We start from the raw sequence: 21,570 nt of genomic DNA on the forward strand, positions 1-21,570 counted from the left end.
ACCTTAAGTGAATTATGAAAGGCTTCAAATGCCTTAAGAAGTGAGCCACTTCTGCTCAAGCATCAGAAACTATCCATGAGTCAGTGATAGGAACAGTGCTGCAATCAGGAAGACTGATTTAAAGTCTGTTTAGTGGGTTGATTGGTGGCCCTCCAAAAGATATGTCTATGTTCTAATCCCTCAAACCTATCAATGTGACTTTATTTGGAAAAAGGTCTTTGGAGGTATAATTAGGATCCTGAGATGAGATCATCCTGTATTATCTGGATGATAAGTCCAATGCCAAGTGTCCTTAATAAGAGAAGACAGACAGACAGGAGAAGGCCATGTAAAGATGGAGGTAGAGATTGGAGATAATGCAACCACAAACCAAGAAATGCCTACAGCCACCAGAACTGGAAAAGGCAAGCAAGGACTCTCCCCTTAGAGTCATTGGAGGGAGCACAACAACCCTGCTGACACTGGTTTTGGACTTCCGGCCTACAGAACTGTGAGAGAACAAATTTCTGTTTTAAGCCATCAATTTTGTGGTAATTTATAACAGCAGCCCTAGGAAACTAAGGAATATTAGTCTTTCAGATCTTCTCTAGGAGGGGAGTGACCAAGGAAAAAGTTAGAACCAAAAGATTACTCAATATATTTGGCCAGATTGAGAAATGGTTTAAACTCCCCAAGAGGAGGAGTTTCAGAAAGAATTCTTGATGTGTATACATAGAAAACTAGCCCCTCATTTAGGCAATCATTAAAATCAGTTAGGTCAGTATTCATGGTATGCTATGTATCTTAGTCATATACAATTATTTTCATAGGCATAAAACTATTAACACTGGACACACATACACCTTCTAAAAAAATTAACACTGAAAAAAAAAATATATATATATATATTTTGGAGACAGGACCTCTCTCTATTGCTTGGGAGTAGAGTGCAATGGCATCATCATAGTTCACTACAACCTCAAACTCCTGGGCTCACGCAATCCTCTTGCTTCAGCCTCCCAAGTAGCTGGGACTACAGGCACATGACACCATGCCCAGCTAATTTTTCTATTTTTTGTTGAGAGCAATCCTCTTGCTTCAGCCTCCCAAGTAGCTGGGACTACAGGCACATGACACCATGCCCAGCTAATTTTTCTATTTTTTGTTGAGACAAGGTCTTGCTATATTGCTTAAGCTGGTCTTGAACTCCTAACCTCAAGTGATTCTTCTGCCTCATCCTCCCAAACTGCTAGGATAACAGGCTTAAGCCACAGCACCCAGCCCTGAATATAGATTTAATCCAAATTTGTGCTATAATAAATTTGGGAGGACAGTGATGTGTGTGAGTGTAGGGAGGGTATAACAAAGCTAAATCTTAATGTTCTTTAAGAGGAAGTCAGTCAATAAAGAAATGAAAAATTCACAAAAGGCAAAAGAAAAATGTTATTTAGAAAAATGTTATTTAGAAATCTGAAGGTAAATACCAGAAGAAACAATAGTTTAAAAGTTATGGCCGGGTGTGGTGGCTCACGCCTGTAATCCTAGCACTCTGGGAGGCCGAGGCGGGAGGATCGCTCGAGGTCAGGAGTTCGAGACCAGCCTGAGCGAGACTCCGTCTCTACTAAAAATAGAAAGAAATTATCTGGCCAACTAAAAATATATATAGAAAAAAATTGGCCGGGCATGGTGGCGCATGCCTGTAGTCCCAGCTACTCGGGAGGCTGAGGCAGTAGGATCGCTTAAGCCCAGGAGTTTGAGGTTGCTGTGAGCTAGGCTGATGCCATGGCACTCACTCTAGCCCGGGCAACAAAGCAAGACTCTGTCTTAAAAAAAAAAAAAAAAGTTATATTTTGCCTCTTGGGAGTAGACCTGATTGGGGGTCAGGTCACCCTAAGCCATGGAGCAATATTCTAACCATAGTACAAAAATGTAGTATAATATAAAATATATTTGGTCTTTGTCCCTAGTTCCTGTCATAGAACCCCTAGAATCCCTGGAATGCCCTGAGCAATAGAAGTATCTTCTGCTATTAAAAATGAGCCCCTTTGATAACTCCCAAGTTTATGCTAATAAAGTTACTTAGGGTGGGGTCACTAAGTAACCTCAGGATGAGGCCAGTAACCAGAAAGGCCAAAGTGATTAGAGGAGTACAGGATTGGAACTGTCAGCCCCACCTACCGACAGGAAAAGGGAGAGAGGGGCGCAGGTTGGAGATCCTAGAGATCAAACTCTGTAAACACTCTTGAACATGATTTGGTGAGTTTCCAATTGCTGAACCATGGAAGTGCTGAGAGGGTGGTGCACCCACCGAGAGAGGGCATGGAAACTCCGTACCACCCCGCCCCACCCCTCACCCTATCCATCTCTTGATCTGATGTTCATCTATTGCCTTTGTAATATCCTTTGTAGTAAACCAGTAAATATGTTTCCCTGAGTTCTGTGAGCTGTACTAGCAAATTAACTCCGGAAGTCATAGGAACCACAGTTTGTAGACAGAAGGTTAGAAGTACAGGTGGCCTAGACTTTTGATTGGCATCTGAAGTGGGGAGTCTTATGTGACTGACCCTTCAACCTGTGGGATCTAACACTATCTCCAGGTAGACAGCATCAGAATTGAACTGAATTACAGGAATTTACTGCAGAATTGATTGGGCAGTTGGTGTATGGGGACCTCCCCTCTGCCCAATCCACACACACACACACACACACACATCTGCTCATAGAATTGGTGCTGTCAGTGTTTAAGGGTAGAGTAGAAAGGAAAAAGGTTTGCTTTTTCCTTTCAGAATAATAATAACATAAAAACATTACATAGTAGAAAAAGCCTAGGCTTAGTGGTCAGAATCCTGGTTCCAATCACAGTTCTGACATTTCCTAACTTACTTACTCAGGGCAAGTTCCTTAACTCGTAAGACAGTCATGAGGATTAAATAAGAAAACATGAAACACACTGAGTGCCATACCAGTCACATACCACCATAATATTAATAAATACTGTTTTCAATTTTGTCCCATAAGTTCAGCAGAACTCATTGGTGAACACAAACAATTTATTTAACCCTACTTTGTGAGAGTCATTATCAGCTTAATGATACATATTGTATGCTGATCTCCCTTTTCTGAACTCATACAAAGAATCTGTGGCCTTTACTAATTAAAGTTAGTGGTATCTCATAAGTAGTTTTGTGTTGTTTTACCTATGGAAGTCATCTCCCCTCTCTCTCTCTGTATTCCATTTCTCCTTATTCTCTAAACTCCTAGTTACACATTAGATAACACAAGAAAATTACTGATGGATATATACCTTCCCTAGTTATACTTACTGTCTTATAACTGTGTCCATCCAAGAAGAATTTGCTTCAGGAACTTTTAAACACGCCAAAGCTGAAGCTTTTATGATAAAGTCATTGACAGAAATTTTGCTTCTTCCTTCTAACATCTGTAAAGACAAGAAACCATTGTAGTTTCTTAAATTCTCTCCTCAAAGAGTGAAATTGCATAATCTTGAGAAAAGGAGGAGGGGGAAGAGAATATACAAATGCTCTGAGATGGAAAGAATGAAATAAAACAAAAATGTTGGTTCTTTCATTTTTAATTTAGGCTTTTACGGCTATAAGTTTTCTGCTAAGCACTGCTTTACCTGTATCCCGTAAGTTATAGTAAGTACACTATTGTCATAATCTTCATTCATCTCAACAAAACCAAACGTTGGTTCTTTGAAACAATAAACCAAATGACAACTACAATGTCAAATGTTTAGACTGACCAAGAAGACAGAAGGCCCAAATTCCTAAAATCAGGAATGAAATAGGGGATATTACTATCTACCTTACAGAAATAAAATTATAGAGAATACTATATGCTAACAAATTAGATAGCCCAGATGAAATGGACAATTTCATAGAAGATACAGACTACCAAAACTGAACCAGGAGAAACAAAAACTCTCAACTGACCTGTAACTAGTAAAGAGATTGCATTGGTAATTTAAAAACTACCTACATGGAAAAGCTTAGACCCAAATGGCTTCACTGGTGAATTGTAAAAAACATTTAAAGAATATCAATTCTTCACAAATTCTTTCAAAAAACAGAAAAGCAAGAAACAATTTCCCAGGTATTCTGTGAGGCCAGTATTAGCTTGATACCAAAACCACTTAAAAAAAAAAAAAAAAAAACTATACAGGGTGGGGGCAGTGGCTCACACCTATAATCCCAGTACTTTGGAAGGCTAAGGCAGGAGGATCATTTGAGGCCATGAGTTCAAAACCAGGCTGCGCAACATATCGGGAACCTCTTTCTACAAGTAATAAAATTAGCTGGGTAAGGTGGTGTGCTCCTCTAGTCACAGCTACTCAGAAGGCTGAGGCAGGAGGATCACTTGGGCCCAGGAGTTTGAGGTTGCTGTGAGCTGTGATAGCACCACTGCACTCTAGCCTGGGAAACACAGTGAGAACTTGTCTCCAAATAAAAAAAAAAGAAAAGAAAAAAACAATGAAAACTACACACTAATATCTCTTATGAATATAGACATAAATATTCCTCAACAAAATACGAGCAAAAACAAAAAAATCCAGCACCATATAAAAAGGATTATTCACCATGACCAAATGGGATCCCATGAATGCAAGGTTCATTTAACATGTAAAGATCAATTAATGTAATAATGTCCTAATAGAATACAGTTCAAAAGACAAATGATCATATCAACAGACACAGAAAAAGCATTTGACAAACTTCAATACCCCTATTCATGATAAAAAAAAAAACACTCTACAAACTAGGAGTAGGAGGGAACTTCCTCAACCTGATGATAAAATAGGTCTAGGGAAATCCCACAACTATCATCATATTTAATGGTCAAAGACTTACTTCCCCTAAATACCAAGAACAAGACAGGGATGTCCATTCTTGCCACTTCTACTCAACACTGTACTAGAGGTGCTAGCCAGAGCAATTAGGCAAGGCATACAGATCAAAATAGAAAAAGTAAAATTATCTCTATTTACAGATGATATGATCTTTTTTATAGAAAATCCTAAGGAATACACTAGCAAACTGTGAGAACTAATAAATAAGTTCAACAAGGTTGCAGGATACAAGATCAATATAGAAAAATCAATTGTTTATCTCAATTAACTGTTCAGTCACAGATCATACTCCTTGTTCTACTCTCTCCCCATTTCTCGCTCCAGCCATTTCACTAGTCAAAAAAAAAAGAAAAAAAAAAAGAAAGACTAGTCAAGTGCTGTAGTGAGAAGGGGGAAAAGAATAGAACAAGGAGTTCGATCTGTAACTGACTGTGAACGATCAATTGAGATAACTACCTTCAGACCAGCCTTGACTAGTCTTAAAAAAAACTGTACTTCTATACAGTAGCAATGAACAATTGGAAAATAAAACTTAGAAAACAACAATATAATAGCATTAAAGAGAACAAAATATCTAGGAACAAATTTAACAAAAGCAGTTTAAAACTTACACTCTAAAAACTATAAAAATTATTGAAAGAAACTGAAGAGGACCTAACTAAATGTAGGGACAACCCATATTCAGAATGAGAAGACTTAATATTGTTAGGGAGGCAATATTCTCCAAACTGATCTACATATTCAATGCAAAATCTCAACTGGCTTTGTTGCAGAAATTTACAAGTTAATCCTAAAATTCATTTAAAATTGCAAGGGACTCAGACAAAATGATCTCAAGAAAGAAAAGCAAAAAGATTCACATTTTCTGATTTCAAAACTTCCTACAGACTGGGCATGGTGGCTCACGCCTGTAATCCTCACACTCTGGGAGGCTGAGGCAGGAGGATCACTTGAGCTCAGGAGTCCGACATCAGCCTGAGCAAGAGTGAGACCCCATCTCTACTAAAAATAGAAAAATTAGCTGGGCATGGTGGCATGTGCCTGTAGTCCCAGCTACTCGGGAGGCTGAGGCAGAAGAATCACTTGAGCCCAGGAGTTTGAAGTTGTTGTGAGTTAGGCTGATGCCACAGCACTCTAGGCTAGGTGAGAGATGGAGATTCTTTCCCCCCTAAAAAATAAAACTTCCTACATAGCAACGTATAATCAAGACTATGGTCTGGCAAAATAGCAAACATATATATCGATGGAATACAATTAAGGACCTAGAAATAAACTCTCACATATAATGATCAATTGATTTTGAAAAGGATAGCAAGACAATTAAATGGGGAAAGAAATAGATATTCTTTTAAAAATATAGTGCTGAGACAAGTAAATTAATTTCCACATGCAAAAGAATGAAATTGGATTCCTATCTCACACCACATACAAAAATTAACTCAAAATAGAGCAAAAACCTAAATGTAAGAGCTAAAACTATAAAACTCTTACACAGAAACACAGGCATAATCTTCATGACCTTAGATTAGGCAATAGTTTCTTAGATATAAGGTCATAAGCACAAAGGAAGAAACTGAACATAATCAATATTAAAAATTTTGTGCTTTGGCCAGATACAGTGGCTCATGTCTATAATCTTAGCACTTTGGGAGGCCAAGACAGGAGGATGGATTGAGATCAGTAGTTTAAGACCAGCCTGAGCAACACAGCAAGACCCCATTCTCTACAAAAATAGAAAAATTAGCTGGGCATGGTGGCATATGCCTGTATTCCCAGCTACTTGGGAGGCTGAGGCAGGAGGATCACTTGAGCCTAGGAGTTCAAGGCTACAGTGAGCTATGATGGTGCCACTGCAACTGCACTCCAGCCTGTGTGACAGAGAGACCCTGTCTAAAAAAAAAAAAGAAAGAAATTTTATGTACAAAAGATAAATAACCCAATGAAAAAGTAAACATTTCTACATTTACTTTCCATCACCAGCTGGTATACTGTATCAAAATATATGGGCAAAAATGTAAATGTTTAGTGGGGCAAGACAGAATTTTTTGATTTAGAGACTTGGAATTTCCAGACCTTTTACCTTATTAAGTTCTTTCCGTACCAACAAAACTTCTCCCATATTTACATCAACAGAAAGGTAATAATGAGGTATGGTTTGCTTTGATTGCATTAATCGCTGTGCAATAACCTGAAACGAAAGAGATTCAAAAACCAATTATCTTAAGACCTTACCTAATTCAGGGCTATGTCTCTTCACCTCCCTCTCTGGTAACACTTAACTCAAGCATTACTAGAATTAAAAGATGCAGGACTACACCACAACTTAGCACTTTCTGATAGGTTTAACCAGAACAAAGTGATTTGTTTATCCCAAGTATTTAGTCAGCCAAACCAAACTTTCCTTAAACTAATCATCTAATATTCCCAACTGAAAAAGGCTTTGTTAGTGTTTTAAATTATAGATGCAACTAAACAACCAAAGTAAAGATGCCCCCAATAGCCTTGGCTCCAGATTACGGTAATGCTCTTACTCGACGAATGTTGCTAATTGGGATATCTGTGAAGACACCTGTAGGAACTGGCGCCACTCCTGGACCCAGGGGAGGCACAGCAGCTGCTGGGGCCTATGAGAGGAAAGAAAAAGCTTTTATTAACTATGGCTAAATCTTAGCATAAGCACCTGGGAAACACTGCCAGTAACTCTTTTATAGACAGTAAAGTAAAAAATTTTTGTAGATAAAAAGCTATTTCTATCCTCAGGGAGCAAAAAATACTTGGATTTAGACTGCTTGTTTAAGAGGTTTTTTAAACATTTTTTACTTAGAATTCTGAAATCATGTTTTAAGTGTTATCTTTCTTTATGCCAAAGTACGTTCAATGACTAGTGTATGTCAAAATAATTTTATTTTTGCAAAATTATCTTCACGAAAAGCAATCAAAGCACTTGTAAATTGAAAGGATTAAGAAATAAACACAAACAAGCTAATCCATTATCCTAAACAATGTTAAGGGGAAAAAAAGGACAAATCTTTTATTTCAAAGCAAACATCTGAATAACTAAATCATTTTCCTTACCCTTAGCTGATTATCTTAGCAGCTTAAACAATCAAATAAAAGTTAGATACATAAACTGAATATCTGTGTGGACTAATTAGCCATGTAAACCCGAGTCAACCAACTTATAAATATGCTTTTAAAAACAGGGGCTCAATAAAAAGGAGGATGTGTTAGAGAAAATTCAATATAACTACTCAAAACATAACGTGGAATGCATGTCAACATAGTATATCATCTTTGATTTTGTATATAATAATACACAAATATATAAATACAGTTGGCTCTCCATATCCATGAGTTCTGTATCCATGGATTCAACCAATTGCAGATCGAAAATATTTGGGGGTAGGGGAAGGAATGGTTGCATTTGTACTGAGCAAGTAGACTTTCCTTATCATTATTCTCTTTACAATATAATACAACAACTACTTACATAACATTTACATTGTTTTAGGTATTAAAAATAATATAGAGATAATTGAAAGTATTCATGAGGATGTGAGTAGGTTACATACAAATGCTATACCATTTTATATAAAGGACTTGAGCATCCATGGATTTTGATATCTGAAGGGAGTCCTGGAACCAATCCCCTACAGATACCAAGGGATGACTGTATTGTTAAACCACTAAAATTAGAAAAATACATATGCCTGGTTAAGCTATTTCATTCACAAATAATGTTATGAAGTTGTCTAACAGGCTGGACAAACCACTGTGCAGGTACAAACTGCAAAAAAAAATAATAAGAGCCAAACGTAACTTACAGGAGCAGCTTTAGTAGGCACAAAAGAGTCAATGTCCTTCTTGGTAATTCTACCATCTGGTCCTGTCCCTGGAAAAGATACATAAATATCACCGACATGACATCATACCAATGGTTCCCCAAGGAGATCAACAATGTGATGCTAAAGTGTAAGTTCCTACGCGTTCACTACCAAAAGCACTCTGAAGGGATCACAGTCATAACCCTGCCCCTAATGGTGCTCCCTGAGAATACTAGCTTTTGTCAATTATTAATTTTAATCCACACAGAGTACCCTTGCATGATTTGTAGTGGGTTGTCTTTTTAACTATCACAAATATTTTTTATCTATTTCTCTTTGGAGTTTTATCTAATTAAGTTGCACTTCTTTTCATCTTCTTTACTTTTAAATTAGGAAATACTGGTATCAGGATAATGCTGAGCAGTTTATACCTCCAAAAGGAAAACTAGCTTCCTCCTCCTAGTTAGCTCCAAAAACCCCTTTCTGAACCGTGAAATAGACCTCATTTGGGTTCTGGATTCATTTGACCATAAAGAATTCCCTTTGTACAGGGGGTTGATAGATTAGACAACAATTGTTTTGGACAAATCAGGCAAGTCAGTTTTTTCACCCCTAAAGAGCATGAATAAGTCAACTGCAATTATCCCATCTTTAGAATCATTCACAGCCTTCTCACAGTAGCCAAGATTCTAAACTGGCCCGTTAGAGACAAAGGAGGAAATAGGCGCAATGTCACACCTGAGAAAGGATCTTTAAAGTTCTCTCAATAGATTTAATTTTATTTTTACTCAATTTCCTCCCTCTTCTCATCTACAACCTCTTAGGTTTAATTTTAGATCCAAATAGATAATCCTGACTTTTAATTCAAAGGAGATTCAGAATTTAATTCTTAGAATACCTTTTACACTGGCACACTTCTAGAAAAAAATTGGTCAAATTGATTCATCTTCCCCCAAAGCAGACTTTAAGAGGACTTTGTGTGTAGTTCTTCCCAACTCTTTTCCTCCATTATGAAAACCGAATTGGCTAGGATTGTGTTTATCCTCACCAGCAGCTCCAGAGGTGGCAGTACCCTATTAGATTCCCCTCCTTTACATTATATAAGACAGAAACCATAACCTCCCCTTACAACTAAGGCTGATCTAGACACCGCAGCCCCTCAAAAGGAGGAAACCTACAGTACCACCTGCCTTATGCTAAGCTTCAGCCATCCACAAGAATTTCCTCTCAGGAGTTAGTTGAAACCTTTTAAACCCTTTTGCCTATCTCCCTAAGAAGGCACAATAGAGCAGCATAAAGCACTATAGTATAAAGGGAGAATATTCCTAGTCAGGAGTAAAAAATGTAGGGTTGTCAAACATAAACCAGATAGATGACTCTAATCACTTAATCTCATCTAGTCTTCAGCCTCATCTGTAGGATGGAGATTATAGTACTATCCCTGCTCACAGGAATGGTGTGACGATAAAATGGGATAGTGATGTGAAAGTGCTCTGCACCAAAGAATATCCTTCCATAAAATGTTATATGGGTAGCCTTGAGATAAATCAAACTCCAAACATCAGAGTTAGGCCTTAACACAGGTTCTCCCTAAATGATTACATTTTGATCAAATTTACTAAGGAATCTGTCCCTCTATTCAACTTTCCCCTTAGTCCTTCCCTAATTAGGGTTATTGTTTTCTCTCTCATCCCAAATTGCTCAAGGTCAGTATGTTGGATAAGTGTCTTCTCTAGTCATAACCACATCCAAATCTTCCTCTTCCTCTCAAAAACCTCAACTCCCTTCGAAGTCATGCCATCTGGCTATATAACCTATTCCTCTTTATTGTCTCTCATCTACCAATTCATAATTACTTCCATTTATTCAGATTAATTTGCATCCTGACCCACTGTCTTCATGGGAACCAAAATCCACCCAATATCCAGACTTCTAAGTTCTGCCATCTGCTCAGCTCCAACTTTTCCCTCCCACCACAAGGGCACCCCAACTTATAGGGTCAAATCCTAGATTCTATTATCACTAGTACTTACATATCTCTGAAAACATGAATTCGAGCAACCCTCTCTGACTACCATTACCATGGTGAAATATAGAGTACGTTTGGTCTTTGTTCCATGTTCTTGGCACAGAGCTCCTAAAACCCTTAGAATTTCCTGAGTGATAAGAGTATCTATTGTTATTCATAACAAGCCCCTTTCCAGCACGCCAGAATTTTTTTATTTTTATTTTTATTATTTCTTCTTGAGACAGGGTCTTGCTCTATTGCACAGGCTGGAGAACAGTGGCGTCATCATAGCTCACTGTAACCTTGATCTCTTTGGCTTGAGCAATCCTGCTGCCTCAGCCTCTTGAATAGCTAGGACTGCAGGTGTGCACCACCACACCTGGCTTTTCTTTTTAAAGAGATGGAGTCTCACTATATTGCCCAAGCTGGTCTCAAACTCCTGGGCTCAAGCAATCCTCCTGCCTCGGCCTCCCAAATCACTGGGATTACAGGCGTAAGCCACTATGCCTGGCCAGCCCAGAAGTTATACTAATGAGGTGTATCAAGGTGAGTCCCCTAGAAAGCTTTAGGATAGGGGTCAGCAGAAAAACCAGTCAATTAAAGGGTGAGAACTTTCAGTCTGCTATTCCACCTCTCTCCTATTCCACCCCTCAGCTCCTGGGAGGAGAAGGAGACTGGAAATTAAATTCAATGGCCAATGAGTCAATCAATCATGTCTTTGTAATGAAACCTCTTTGAAAATAAAAATTCTTGAATAGCGAGATTTGAAGAGCTTCCAAATTGGCAAACGTATCAATGTGCTGGGAGGATGGCATGCTCAGAGAGGCACAGAAGCTCTGTTCCCCGCTCCTCCCCTGCAACACCTTGCCCTATGCATCTCTTACATTTGACTGTTCTGACTGTATTCTTTACAATAAACTGGTAATAGTAAGTAAAGTACTTCCCTGAATTCTGTGAGTTGTTATAGGCAATCATCAAACCTGAAGACAGCATCTTGGCAACTCCTGATTTAAAGCTAGTGAGTCAGAAGCACAGGTGGTCCCTGGGACTTGCGACTGGCATCTGAAGTGAGGGCACTCTTGTGGGACTGAGCCCTTACACCTGTGGAGTCTGATGCTAACTCTGGGTAGCTAATGTCACAATTGAACTGAATTGCTAGACACCTCATTGGTGCCTGAGAATTGATTGCTGATGTGGAAAAAACTCTAAACACTTGCTGTCACAAAATACCAGATGATCACTGATACTCTCAGCTCACTTAGTCTAGACCACTCCCTCCCCACACTGCAAAATCTCAACCTCAAGTCCTCTACTCCACAGACTACTCTACTTCGATTATCCATATCTCCCTCTAGTCTTCACTTCCCTCCTTACCTAGCTTATATTCTATGGATTATTGTTATAATCATTCCCTTGCAAAACTCTAAAAAATGTTTACCTTCTCAACGTGTGCACCAGAGTAGCTTAATGTTGCTAGGGGGAAAAAGTACAGTCAGCTGGCTGGCTGACTGTACTACAAATTCAGAACCACAAACTAAAATGGACACAAAAAATTGCCCAGAAATTTAATTGTTTTCCTCAATTCACCTTCCAAATCCCTGAGAATACTTCTTCACCATCTGCCTGACACATACTCTCTAGCTAATAACATCATTCCAACTTTATTGATCAAACAATAGTTACCAGAGATGACAGGACATCTCCTTGTCTTCCACCACCAAACCTATAAACCCATCCTATATTCTCTTCTTTCCTACAAAAACAGATAATATGTCCTTAGTTCATATCAAAGGCCAATCCCATCCCTTTTTAGTTCTCCAGAGCTTCGTTCCTTGCCAAATTATCCTCCCTTTAATCCTCTTCTGCATCATCAATTTATCCCTATCAGACCACTGACTCAACCAGGGCAATTTTGCCCTGTGGGACATCTGGCAATGTCTGAAGACATTCTTGGTTGTCATGAGTGGGGACTGCTACTACCACCTGGTGGATAGAGGCAAAAAAACTTTGCTAAACATCCTCTAATGCACAGGACATACATACACCTCTCAAAAAAGAATTACCTGACCAAAAGTGGTCCAAAGTGCTACAGTTGAGAAACTCTGTACTAGATTCATTCTACTACAACTCATCTTCAAAAGCCTTCCCTTGAGTCCACCTTTAAGTCCTTCCCTTAAGCTACACCTTTTTCTATGCCTCTCTTCATAGCGAAGCTTCTTGAATGAGTTGTCCACAATGCTATCTCCACTTCTTCACCCACTTTTCAACCTATCCAGAATGGGTTCCACCCCACCTTTCTTCCGAAATTACTATCGTCAAGTCCCCACATCTAATCCTTGACTAAATTCTGTTGATTCTATGTAAAAATATATCTTGAAGCAGTCCATTTCTTTCCATTTCCACTTTCACCACCCTTGTCTAAGCCACCACCATCAGCTTCAGCACCAGCATCTTAACAGATGCTTTGGCTTTCATTTAATCCATTTCCACAGAGCATCCAAAATGGTCTTTTAAAAATATAAATCATTTTATTCACTTCCTTGCTTAAATTTTTCAATGGCTTCCTACTGTACTTTAAATAAAATTCAAACTCTTTATCATGACCTATAAAGTCCTTTATGTTCACATCCCTGTGTTTCTTTCCAACCTCATCTCCTACCCCAGACCCTCTGCTCCATTAACAGTGGCCTCCTTTATGTTTCCCAAACGCTAAGGTTTTTTCACTTCAGATGGTGTACTGCTGGTCTCTGTGCCCAAAATGCTCTTTCCCCTGCTCTTCACATGGTTGGCTCAAGCTGACTCCTTCTCATCTTTCAGATCAAATGTCACCTCACCAGAAAGATCATCCCCCAACCTCCCTGTCTAAAAGTAGTCATGAATGCACATATATCCATTCACCCTGTCACTCACTAGCATGTCACTGAGTTTATTTCTTTCTTAGCACCTAAATCATCTTAGTTAATAAAAAAGTTATTATCTTTATAGTTAATGCCTAGATATACTTACTATATGCAGGTATTGTTTATTAACTTATTTAATCCTCACAACTTCTAAGATATTATTTTTATATACAAATGAAGAAACTGAGACACGAAAGGTCACACAGCTAGTATACGGAAGAGCTGAGGTTCTAACTCAAGCATTCCAGTGCCAGAGCCCACACTCTTAACTACTATGCTATATTCTCTTTCATTTAATTCTTTATTGTTGGTCACATAAGCAAATGAAACTGAAATCTTATTCATCTGATGAAAAAGTGTCTGTGATCATCTGTGTTTAAGCAATAATAAATGAATTACCTAACTGCCTGCATGGTAAGAATAGTGGGATTTTTCCTCTTTTATCTTTAGTAAGGTAGCCAATGTTTTGCTAAATATGCAATAAATAGTCCTTCTTTACTTGTCTAAACTCTTCAGATGTAATTATTAACCCAGTCCCTCCTCCTTTTAAAAGTTATTCCAACTTACATTGCTGTCCTTGATTCTAGTCACATAAAGAATGGCAATATACTAGTAAAATAACATTAAGATGGAAAAAAAAGGGTCTTCCAATATTACGAGAATCCTCTGAATTCCAAAATATTTACAACATTCTATCTTGTGTGTTACTCTTGGCTTGCCTTCTAACCACAAAACAGTAGGCTCCAGAAAGATGTTAACCAGCACTGAGCACCCATGGGCAATTGGGGAAATAACCATATTTTTCTTTATGGCTGGCAGAGCATCAAAACAGAAGGCAGCAAAGGTAGTGGGAATGAAACAGCTTTAAACAAATCTAGATTCAAATTGCAGCTTCACTACTTAACAGGAAGGAAAACCTGAAAAGTCTGCTTTCTTATCCAAAAAATAGAGAATGAAATTCTTACTTCAAGAAGCATTGGGCTGGGCTGGGCGCGGTGGCTCACGCCTGTAATCCTAGCACTCTGAGAGGCCGAGGTGGGAGGATCGCTTGAGGTCAGTAGTTCAAGACCAGCTCTGAGCAAGAGCGAGACCCCATCGCTACTAAAAATAGAAAGAAATGATCTCGAAAGCTATATATATAGAAAAAAATTAGCCAGGCATGGTGGCATATGCCTGTAGTCCCAGCTACTCGGGAGGCTGAGGCAGAAGGATTGCTTAAGCCCAGGAGTTTGAGGTTGCTGTGAGCTTGAAGCCACGGCACTCTAGCCCGGGCAACAGAGTGAGACTCTGTGTCAAAAAACAAAACAAAAAAAAAAAAAAAAAAAGAAGAAGCACTGGGCTTACTAAATGTGGTTAGTAAAAATGACTAGCTTATAGTACTAGCCATCAAATCAGGTTCAAAAAATAGTAATTTCTCTCTTCTTCCAAATAAGTATCTTAATTACATTAAATTTTAGCTGAAGTTTAGTTCAAAAACACTAAGTGCCATGCAATAACAATATGAATGACAACATGTATCGAGTACTTATTATATGTATTCAACAGATACTAGATACTGTTCTAAGTACTTTGCCTATTAACAGCTCATTTAATTCTCACAATTCTATATGATGTACACTATTATCTCAGTTTTATAGATGGAAAAAACAGGTTAAGTAATTGATCTACAGACATACAATTTAAGTAATTCACCTAAAGACATATTATTAACATACAGTAAATGGTAAAGCCAGGATTAAACCCTAGGTGGTCCGATTTCAGACCCATGCGCCTACCACTAAGCTATACTTTTTCTTTGGGGAGAAAAAGACAAGGCATTTCCCCTTTCCTTCAGGGAACTCTAGTTCAGTTTTATATAAATTTTATTATTTTAAGTCATTTCAAATCACCCCAACTTCATGTTTCATTTCGCTTTGCTTATTGCTAGTCAGCCCAGCACTAATAGAGATTTCTTATTATGCAATCAAGTCCTACAACTCAACTTTGCTGAACAAGCATGTATATTTTCACCAACAATTAAGCAGTTCCTGTGAACAAAGGAGAATGAAAAAAGGTGTCTAAATTGTATAGGTAGAACCTAGGCAGACTAAATAAAGCACAGTAAGTTTCCCTACTCCGTGGTGGCAACAAGGGAGGTATTTCCCTTCTTTCAGATAAAACTATTAACCCTTTCCCCTATTATCCTAGTTAAGACAACCATATACAGTTGCACTAGCTGGTCTTAAGGAAGAAATTCAACTAAATTTTGATTTTACAACCCCATTCCATAGAAACAGATTTACCTTTTACTTGTGTAAGGTCAATCCCTTTCTCTGCCGCCAACTTCTTTGCAAGAGGGCTAACAAACACCCTTCCCTTTGGTCCGGCAGGAGTAGCTGGGCAGGGGGCTGAAGGAGTAGGGGTTAAAGGTTGGGGAGATGGAGGAACAGTGGCCACCTTTTGAAAAAAATTACAAATTGTTAATTCACCAATTCAAAGATTGGTCTGAAAGATTGCATTTACATTTTATTAAGAAATTAAAGCTGTTTTAAGTAAATATCTTTCATTTTTTTCCAAAGATCATAATGCACTTTTTTCCTGCTTAACCAATATAGCAATATGAATAACAAGAATAATACTTTACATCAAAGAACAAAGTCAAGTTATCTTATTTCATGATAACATGGAGAGGCATGGAATTTAATACTTCTGACCAGTGTATAACTTCACAGAATTTCTTCACTTTAATCTTTGCTACTTCTTTACTCTCATTCTCTTACATCACCAACATGGTTTTGGTTTTTACTTAATTTCAAAATTTAAAATTATGCTGGAAGGTCCCATGTTGCAAAGTATCTCAGGAAATAAACCAATACTGCCACCTGCCAGCTCCCCATGAACGTAGAACAGTCAGAATCAAGTTTTCTCTTATAGAAACATGTACCTACTTTAAACTCAAATGATTCTAGTATCTGCAGAAGCTTCACGTAACTGTTACCTATGCTTGGCATTAACACAAGTTCATGTTATAGGTAGATAGTGTATGGTACAAAGTATATGACAATATACTAAATTCTATACAAAACAAGTTATGTCAACGTTCCAATTTTGCAAATATATGCTTGACCTACTATAATATTGTAAATACCAAGAGAATTAAAAGATGTTATACAGTAAATTCAATAAAAAACGGGGAATGAAGCCTTACCTTCCTAAAGCAGAAAGAGAACATGTCACCTCAGCTTTGTTCTCAGCAGGACTCAAGACAGCAGTGGGGAAAAAAGCTACAAGTATCAAACTATCCATGATTAGGTTAATGGTGTGGTGCAACATGCCCTATAGGTCTCCCCAATGTTAATGAACTATCTCCTTCCTGATTCATGGAATCTTGGAGATGGGAGGAACTTCGGATACCAACTAATCAAAACCCATTGGCAATGAACAAGATAAGTGTTTCCTCAACTCTAGAAGCATACTTACTGGGGGTGGGGTAGGTGGTGGTGCTTGTGGTTTTAAATCTGTTACTTCAGTTGGCCTATAGTCAGCAAATGCTGCTATATCTGCCTCTTTTTCTACAATGATACAAAGTGGAGTTCCTAGAGGGACATCTCTTGTACCTTCAGGGACCAAGATTTTTGCCAGATAACCTTCTTCCTGTACTTCAAAACCTTAAATAGAAAGGAAAAACATTATGGGACTTAAAAGATTTCACTATCCCTTCAAACCCCCAGCACAGTTTTAAGTATTAATAAAAGGGCTATATAATTTTTTTGCAAGCTATTTAACTTCTCTGTGTCTCAGTTTCTTTACCTATAAAATGGAGATAATAATAGTACTGACCTCATAAGAATGTTATAAATTTAAGTGAATATTTTTCAAGTACTCAGAAACAGTATCTGGTACAAATTAAATACTAAATAAATATGTTAGATAAAACTATGAACGATCACAGTGGTTAGGTCTGAAAGTTGTCATTACAAACATCTCCATGGGCAGCTCCCATGCACACTCAGTGCCCCAAGATGGGGCCCCAGGATGGTGTAAGTCATACTGCTAAAGATCAGAACCACATGGATGTCAAATTCAGGAAGCTACCAAGCTGGAAAGTGATACGAGATTTCAGCCCTAAAAGCACATTTGGAGGTTTTCAAAGAGATTATACTTGATATTATACCAAATAATTCAGTGTGAAGAAATACAGCATTACTGGGTTTTCTATGGTGTTCACAAATTTTATTCAGTTACTGCCTTCCTTGAAAGGAACTCAGGGTTGCAAAAGTAAAACTAAAACAAAGAAAAGGTCGTTAAAGGGGACAAATTTTGCCTTCCAGACCATGGCTTTCTGTGGTATCGTGCCTCTCTCTGATGAACACATCTTTGATGAATCCTTCCATTTCCCAATTGAGAATTAATACTCAATAAGATACATGTTTAAAAGGAAAAGACTCCTGGGCCACAATACAGTCTCAAGAGTTTAACCAAGGTAATACTTCTCTAGTGACTGGAGTCTCTAGAATACCAGTATCTACAGTGACACTGGTGTTCAAGTTAAACAGGGAAACAGATCTATTTCCAAAGTTTTTGTTTTTTTCTTTTTAAGAAACAGAATCCTTCCTTCTAATAAAATCTTATGGGGAAGTACAATATGCAAAAGATAAAAAGGAACTGCTCTGGTGGAAATGGGGAAGAGGGGCAGGGCACTGCCGGGTCCTGCTCTTTAAATCCCTCATTACCCCGAGGTGCCTGCAAGGAATGATAGGGTTTGAAGAGCACAATCTGAAAACAAGTAATGCGGAGGATGTCCAGAATCTCTCACTACAGCTCTGGGGAATAGATAGACCTCCCTTTAGTGGTGATTATGAAGCAGAGGGAAGAAATTCATAATACTTACAAACATCTGTAAGTATCATAAATATACATATGATTGTCAACATAGGTTTTATTACTGAGAGTAAAAATGAATTAAAAATGGGGTACGTAGCAATGTGGTATGATATCTGAATATATATACATACACACTCTATCAGTCATTCTCAAACCACGAAAACGATCTAAATTCTGGTTTCAGTGTTCCCTCAAAGTCATCTTAAATTCTTTGCTATTTTCCTGCCTTGGAAGTGATTTTCTCCTATTTCCTCTTTCCTTCCTTTGTCTAGTTTAGACAATGGCACTTCTGATATAACTTTTCAGTAACATAATAAGCCTAGGAAGCAAACTCTGGCCCAAAATAATCTCTGAGATGATGTATCCTTGATTCAGTGAGTGCAGTATGGAACTGAAAAATCTAACTATGCATATTTTTGTTATACAATATTCTGTTTCAGGAAATGAATCCTAAGAATTATAAAGTTTTCATATTATCACTCACTCTTTACAGGAAAGAATGGCAATCCTCTTCCTCATTGGAAAACTCAGTGCCTCAACCATTAAGAACTGAAGAAATCTCACCTATAGTGGCTTTGTCAGTCTCTATCTCTGCCAATAAGTCTCCTTCACTCAGCTTCTCACCCACTTTTTTCTCCCATCTCTGAACTGTCCCCATGGTCATGGTGGGAGAGAGGGCAGGAAGAAGTACCTGTAGAAGCAAATACATATTGCTGCTTAATACTTAGAAGACTTGGACACAACAGCACTCAGGCAGGCTATATAGTTTCACAGAATAACAGTTACTATGACAATCCAAATACCCACCACAGCAAAAGTTCAGTGCCTCAATAGCTTCTCATCAGTTAAATCATCCTTCAAATCTCAAGTATGTATAGTATCAGCCACACTCTAACTCTCCAAGTTAAAAGCAGTGGGCAAGTGGGAAATATTTCTCTCAATAACTACCCAAGCACCTGGCTGGGCATGGTGGCTCACACCTGTAATTCTAGCACTTTGGCAAGCCAAGGTGGGAAGATTGCTTGAGCCCAGGAGTTCAAGACCCTGTGGCTACAAAAAATTTTAAAAATTAGCCAGGCGTGGTGGTGCATGCCTATAGTCCCCGCCACTTGGGAGGCTGAGGCAGGAGGATCGCTTAAGCCCAGGAGTTTGAGGTTACAGTGAGTTATGATGATGCCACTGCACACTAGCCCAGGCAACAGAACAAGACCCTGTCTCAAAAAAACAAATCACAGAGCATCTTTTCATCTTTTTTTAACCCAGAAATTTTTCATTTTCACAGAATAATCTTGGTCCAAATCATTCTGTTAAAATTTTGCTGTGCTCTGTACTTACCATCTCTTTTTACTTAGAGGAAACTGCATTTGTTCCAAACTTCCCAGATAAAAAACTAATACTAAGAATTACTCTCTGGTGATTGTAGTTAATAATAATGTAATGTACTGTATTCTTAAAAAGTGCTAGGAGAGATTTTAAATGTTATCACTACAAAAAAAATGGTAAGTGTATGAGGTAATGCATATGGTAATTAGCTTGATTTTGGCCATTCCACAATGTAGACACATTTCAAAACATGTTGTACACAATATAGAGAATTTTTAATATGGGCTTTTTGGCAAGTTAAAAAAAATAATTTTTAAAAATAACATTTAATAAAAAACTCTGTTCTTATAATAGTCACTTCCATCCCAACAAAATCTAAACATCAGATTAGCTGATCTAAATTAAAAATTGCTTTCCTATTTATGGCTTGTGTGTCTACTGAATTTGGTTATTCAGTTATTATGGAATGAGTTTGCTGTCTTCTTACTCTTTTGTGTCTAATTAGCAACAGTATTATGCTAAGAGAAAAATAATTTCAATTAAAGATGTTTTGATGCTACTCTTTGCTGTAGAGAATTAAAAAGTAGCACAAAACAAATTAATAAAAAAATGTTTTGGAAGCACGAGCAAAAAGTAAAACAAGCCTTAGAAATTTTTTAAAAATTCTTTTTTTGTTCAGAATTTGTTGTCTTCATCTGTATGTTAAGAATTAATATAATGAATTCTTTATACAGTATCTTAAAGGATAACTAAGGCACAACCTTAACACATGCACACAAAAAACAGACATAAAGTGGCAAGAAATGAAGTAAGTTTTATGTAATGAAACAGAATTTGCTGAACAGGATGAAATAAAAGTGTGAACTGAACACCAGGCAAAACTTCATCATAAGTGATTGTTACCAATAGACTATACAGTAGAACATTATTTCCAAAGTAGAAAAAGATTCCTATTCAAAAATTTCTACAAATAAACCAAATTAAGGAAAAGTTCTAGTCTGAATTCTTTAAAGGACAGCTGGTTTTTTATCCACTTTCCACATCTAAAACATACAAATATACACAGGATAACTCTAATATCTAATAAACTGATTTAGTTGCTTAGGAACTGATTTAGTAGAATCAACAGTGATTACATTCACTGTCTTCAGCCTTGTTGCAATGCTATTATGTACGTCTATTCCACACTTAATCTTTATTGTCAGTTTTCTCATTTATTAATACTACTGGACTACTTCACTCACCTTTAAAAAACAGATCACATGTCAAAGGAAAATGCCAACTGGGGACTTCCATTCAACAGACAACACTTGAGGCCTACCATAAACTCTACTTGCACAGTGAGTAGATACACATAAAAATCATCCTCAAAATCTGTAACATAGTGTTCCTGAATGAGAAGTCCCAAGCATTATCCTGTATAATACACTGAGGCTGAGAAAGGTTAAAGAAACTGTTCAAATTCACACACTTAGAAATAACAACTAGGACTAAAAGTTGTCAATTTTCATGTTTAAATCTCTATATACTCCCAAATGACAAGAGCTAACCACATTTAAGGCAGTTTCCAGGGTGTGATAGCCACCTGTGAAAAAAATGAATAAATGATAAATCATCTAGACCAAACACTCAGAGGCTGAGCCTCACCTGCATGTGAGTGGGATATGAGCTACCAGGAGGCTGAGCAGAAGGTGTAGGTGGTGAAGGAGCAGCAGGGGTTGGTGCTGGGGCTGCTTGCGGGGGAGGTGCTGCTGAAGAATCCAACGTATAATTTTTAAAGGCCTCAATATCCTCAGGTCTAAG

The 21,570-nt window shown here is 37.8% G+C and overlaps 1 protein-coding gene across 2 annotated transcripts in view; it reads right to left on the reverse strand.

Moving 5' to 3' along the window:
• DLAT (dihydrolipoamide S-acetyltransferase) overlaps positions 1 to 21,570 on the reverse strand; it is a 33,342-nt gene that overhangs the window by 9,701 nt on the left and 2,071 nt on the right. For both annotated transcript variants that reach the window (XM_045556595.1, XM_045556596.1), the window contains exons 4-11: positions 21,415 to 21,565; positions 19,009 to 19,135; positions 17,041 to 17,228; positions 15,864 to 16,017; positions 8,674 to 8,741; positions 7,381 to 7,473; positions 6,930 to 7,037; positions 3,303 to 3,418 (exon numbers count right to left, since the gene is read on the reverse strand). In XM_045556595.1, the coding sequence (XP_045412551.1) occupies positions 3,303 to 3,418; positions 6,930 to 7,037; positions 7,381 to 7,473; positions 8,674 to 8,741; positions 15,864 to 16,017; positions 17,041 to 17,228; positions 19,009 to 19,135; positions 21,415 to 21,565 (1,005 nt within the window). The remainder of the gene's footprint in view (positions 1 to 3,302; positions 3,419 to 6,929; positions 7,038 to 7,380; positions 7,474 to 8,673; positions 8,742 to 15,863; positions 16,018 to 17,040; positions 17,229 to 19,008; positions 19,136 to 21,414; positions 21,566 to 21,570) is intronic.

Source organism: Lemur catta, chromosome 7, assembly GCF_020740605.2.
Source record: "Lemur catta isolate mLemCat1 chromosome 7, mLemCat1.pri, whole genome shotgun sequence".
NCBI classification, from domain to species: Eukaryota; Metazoa; Chordata; class Mammalia; order Primates; family Lemuridae; genus Lemur; species Lemur catta.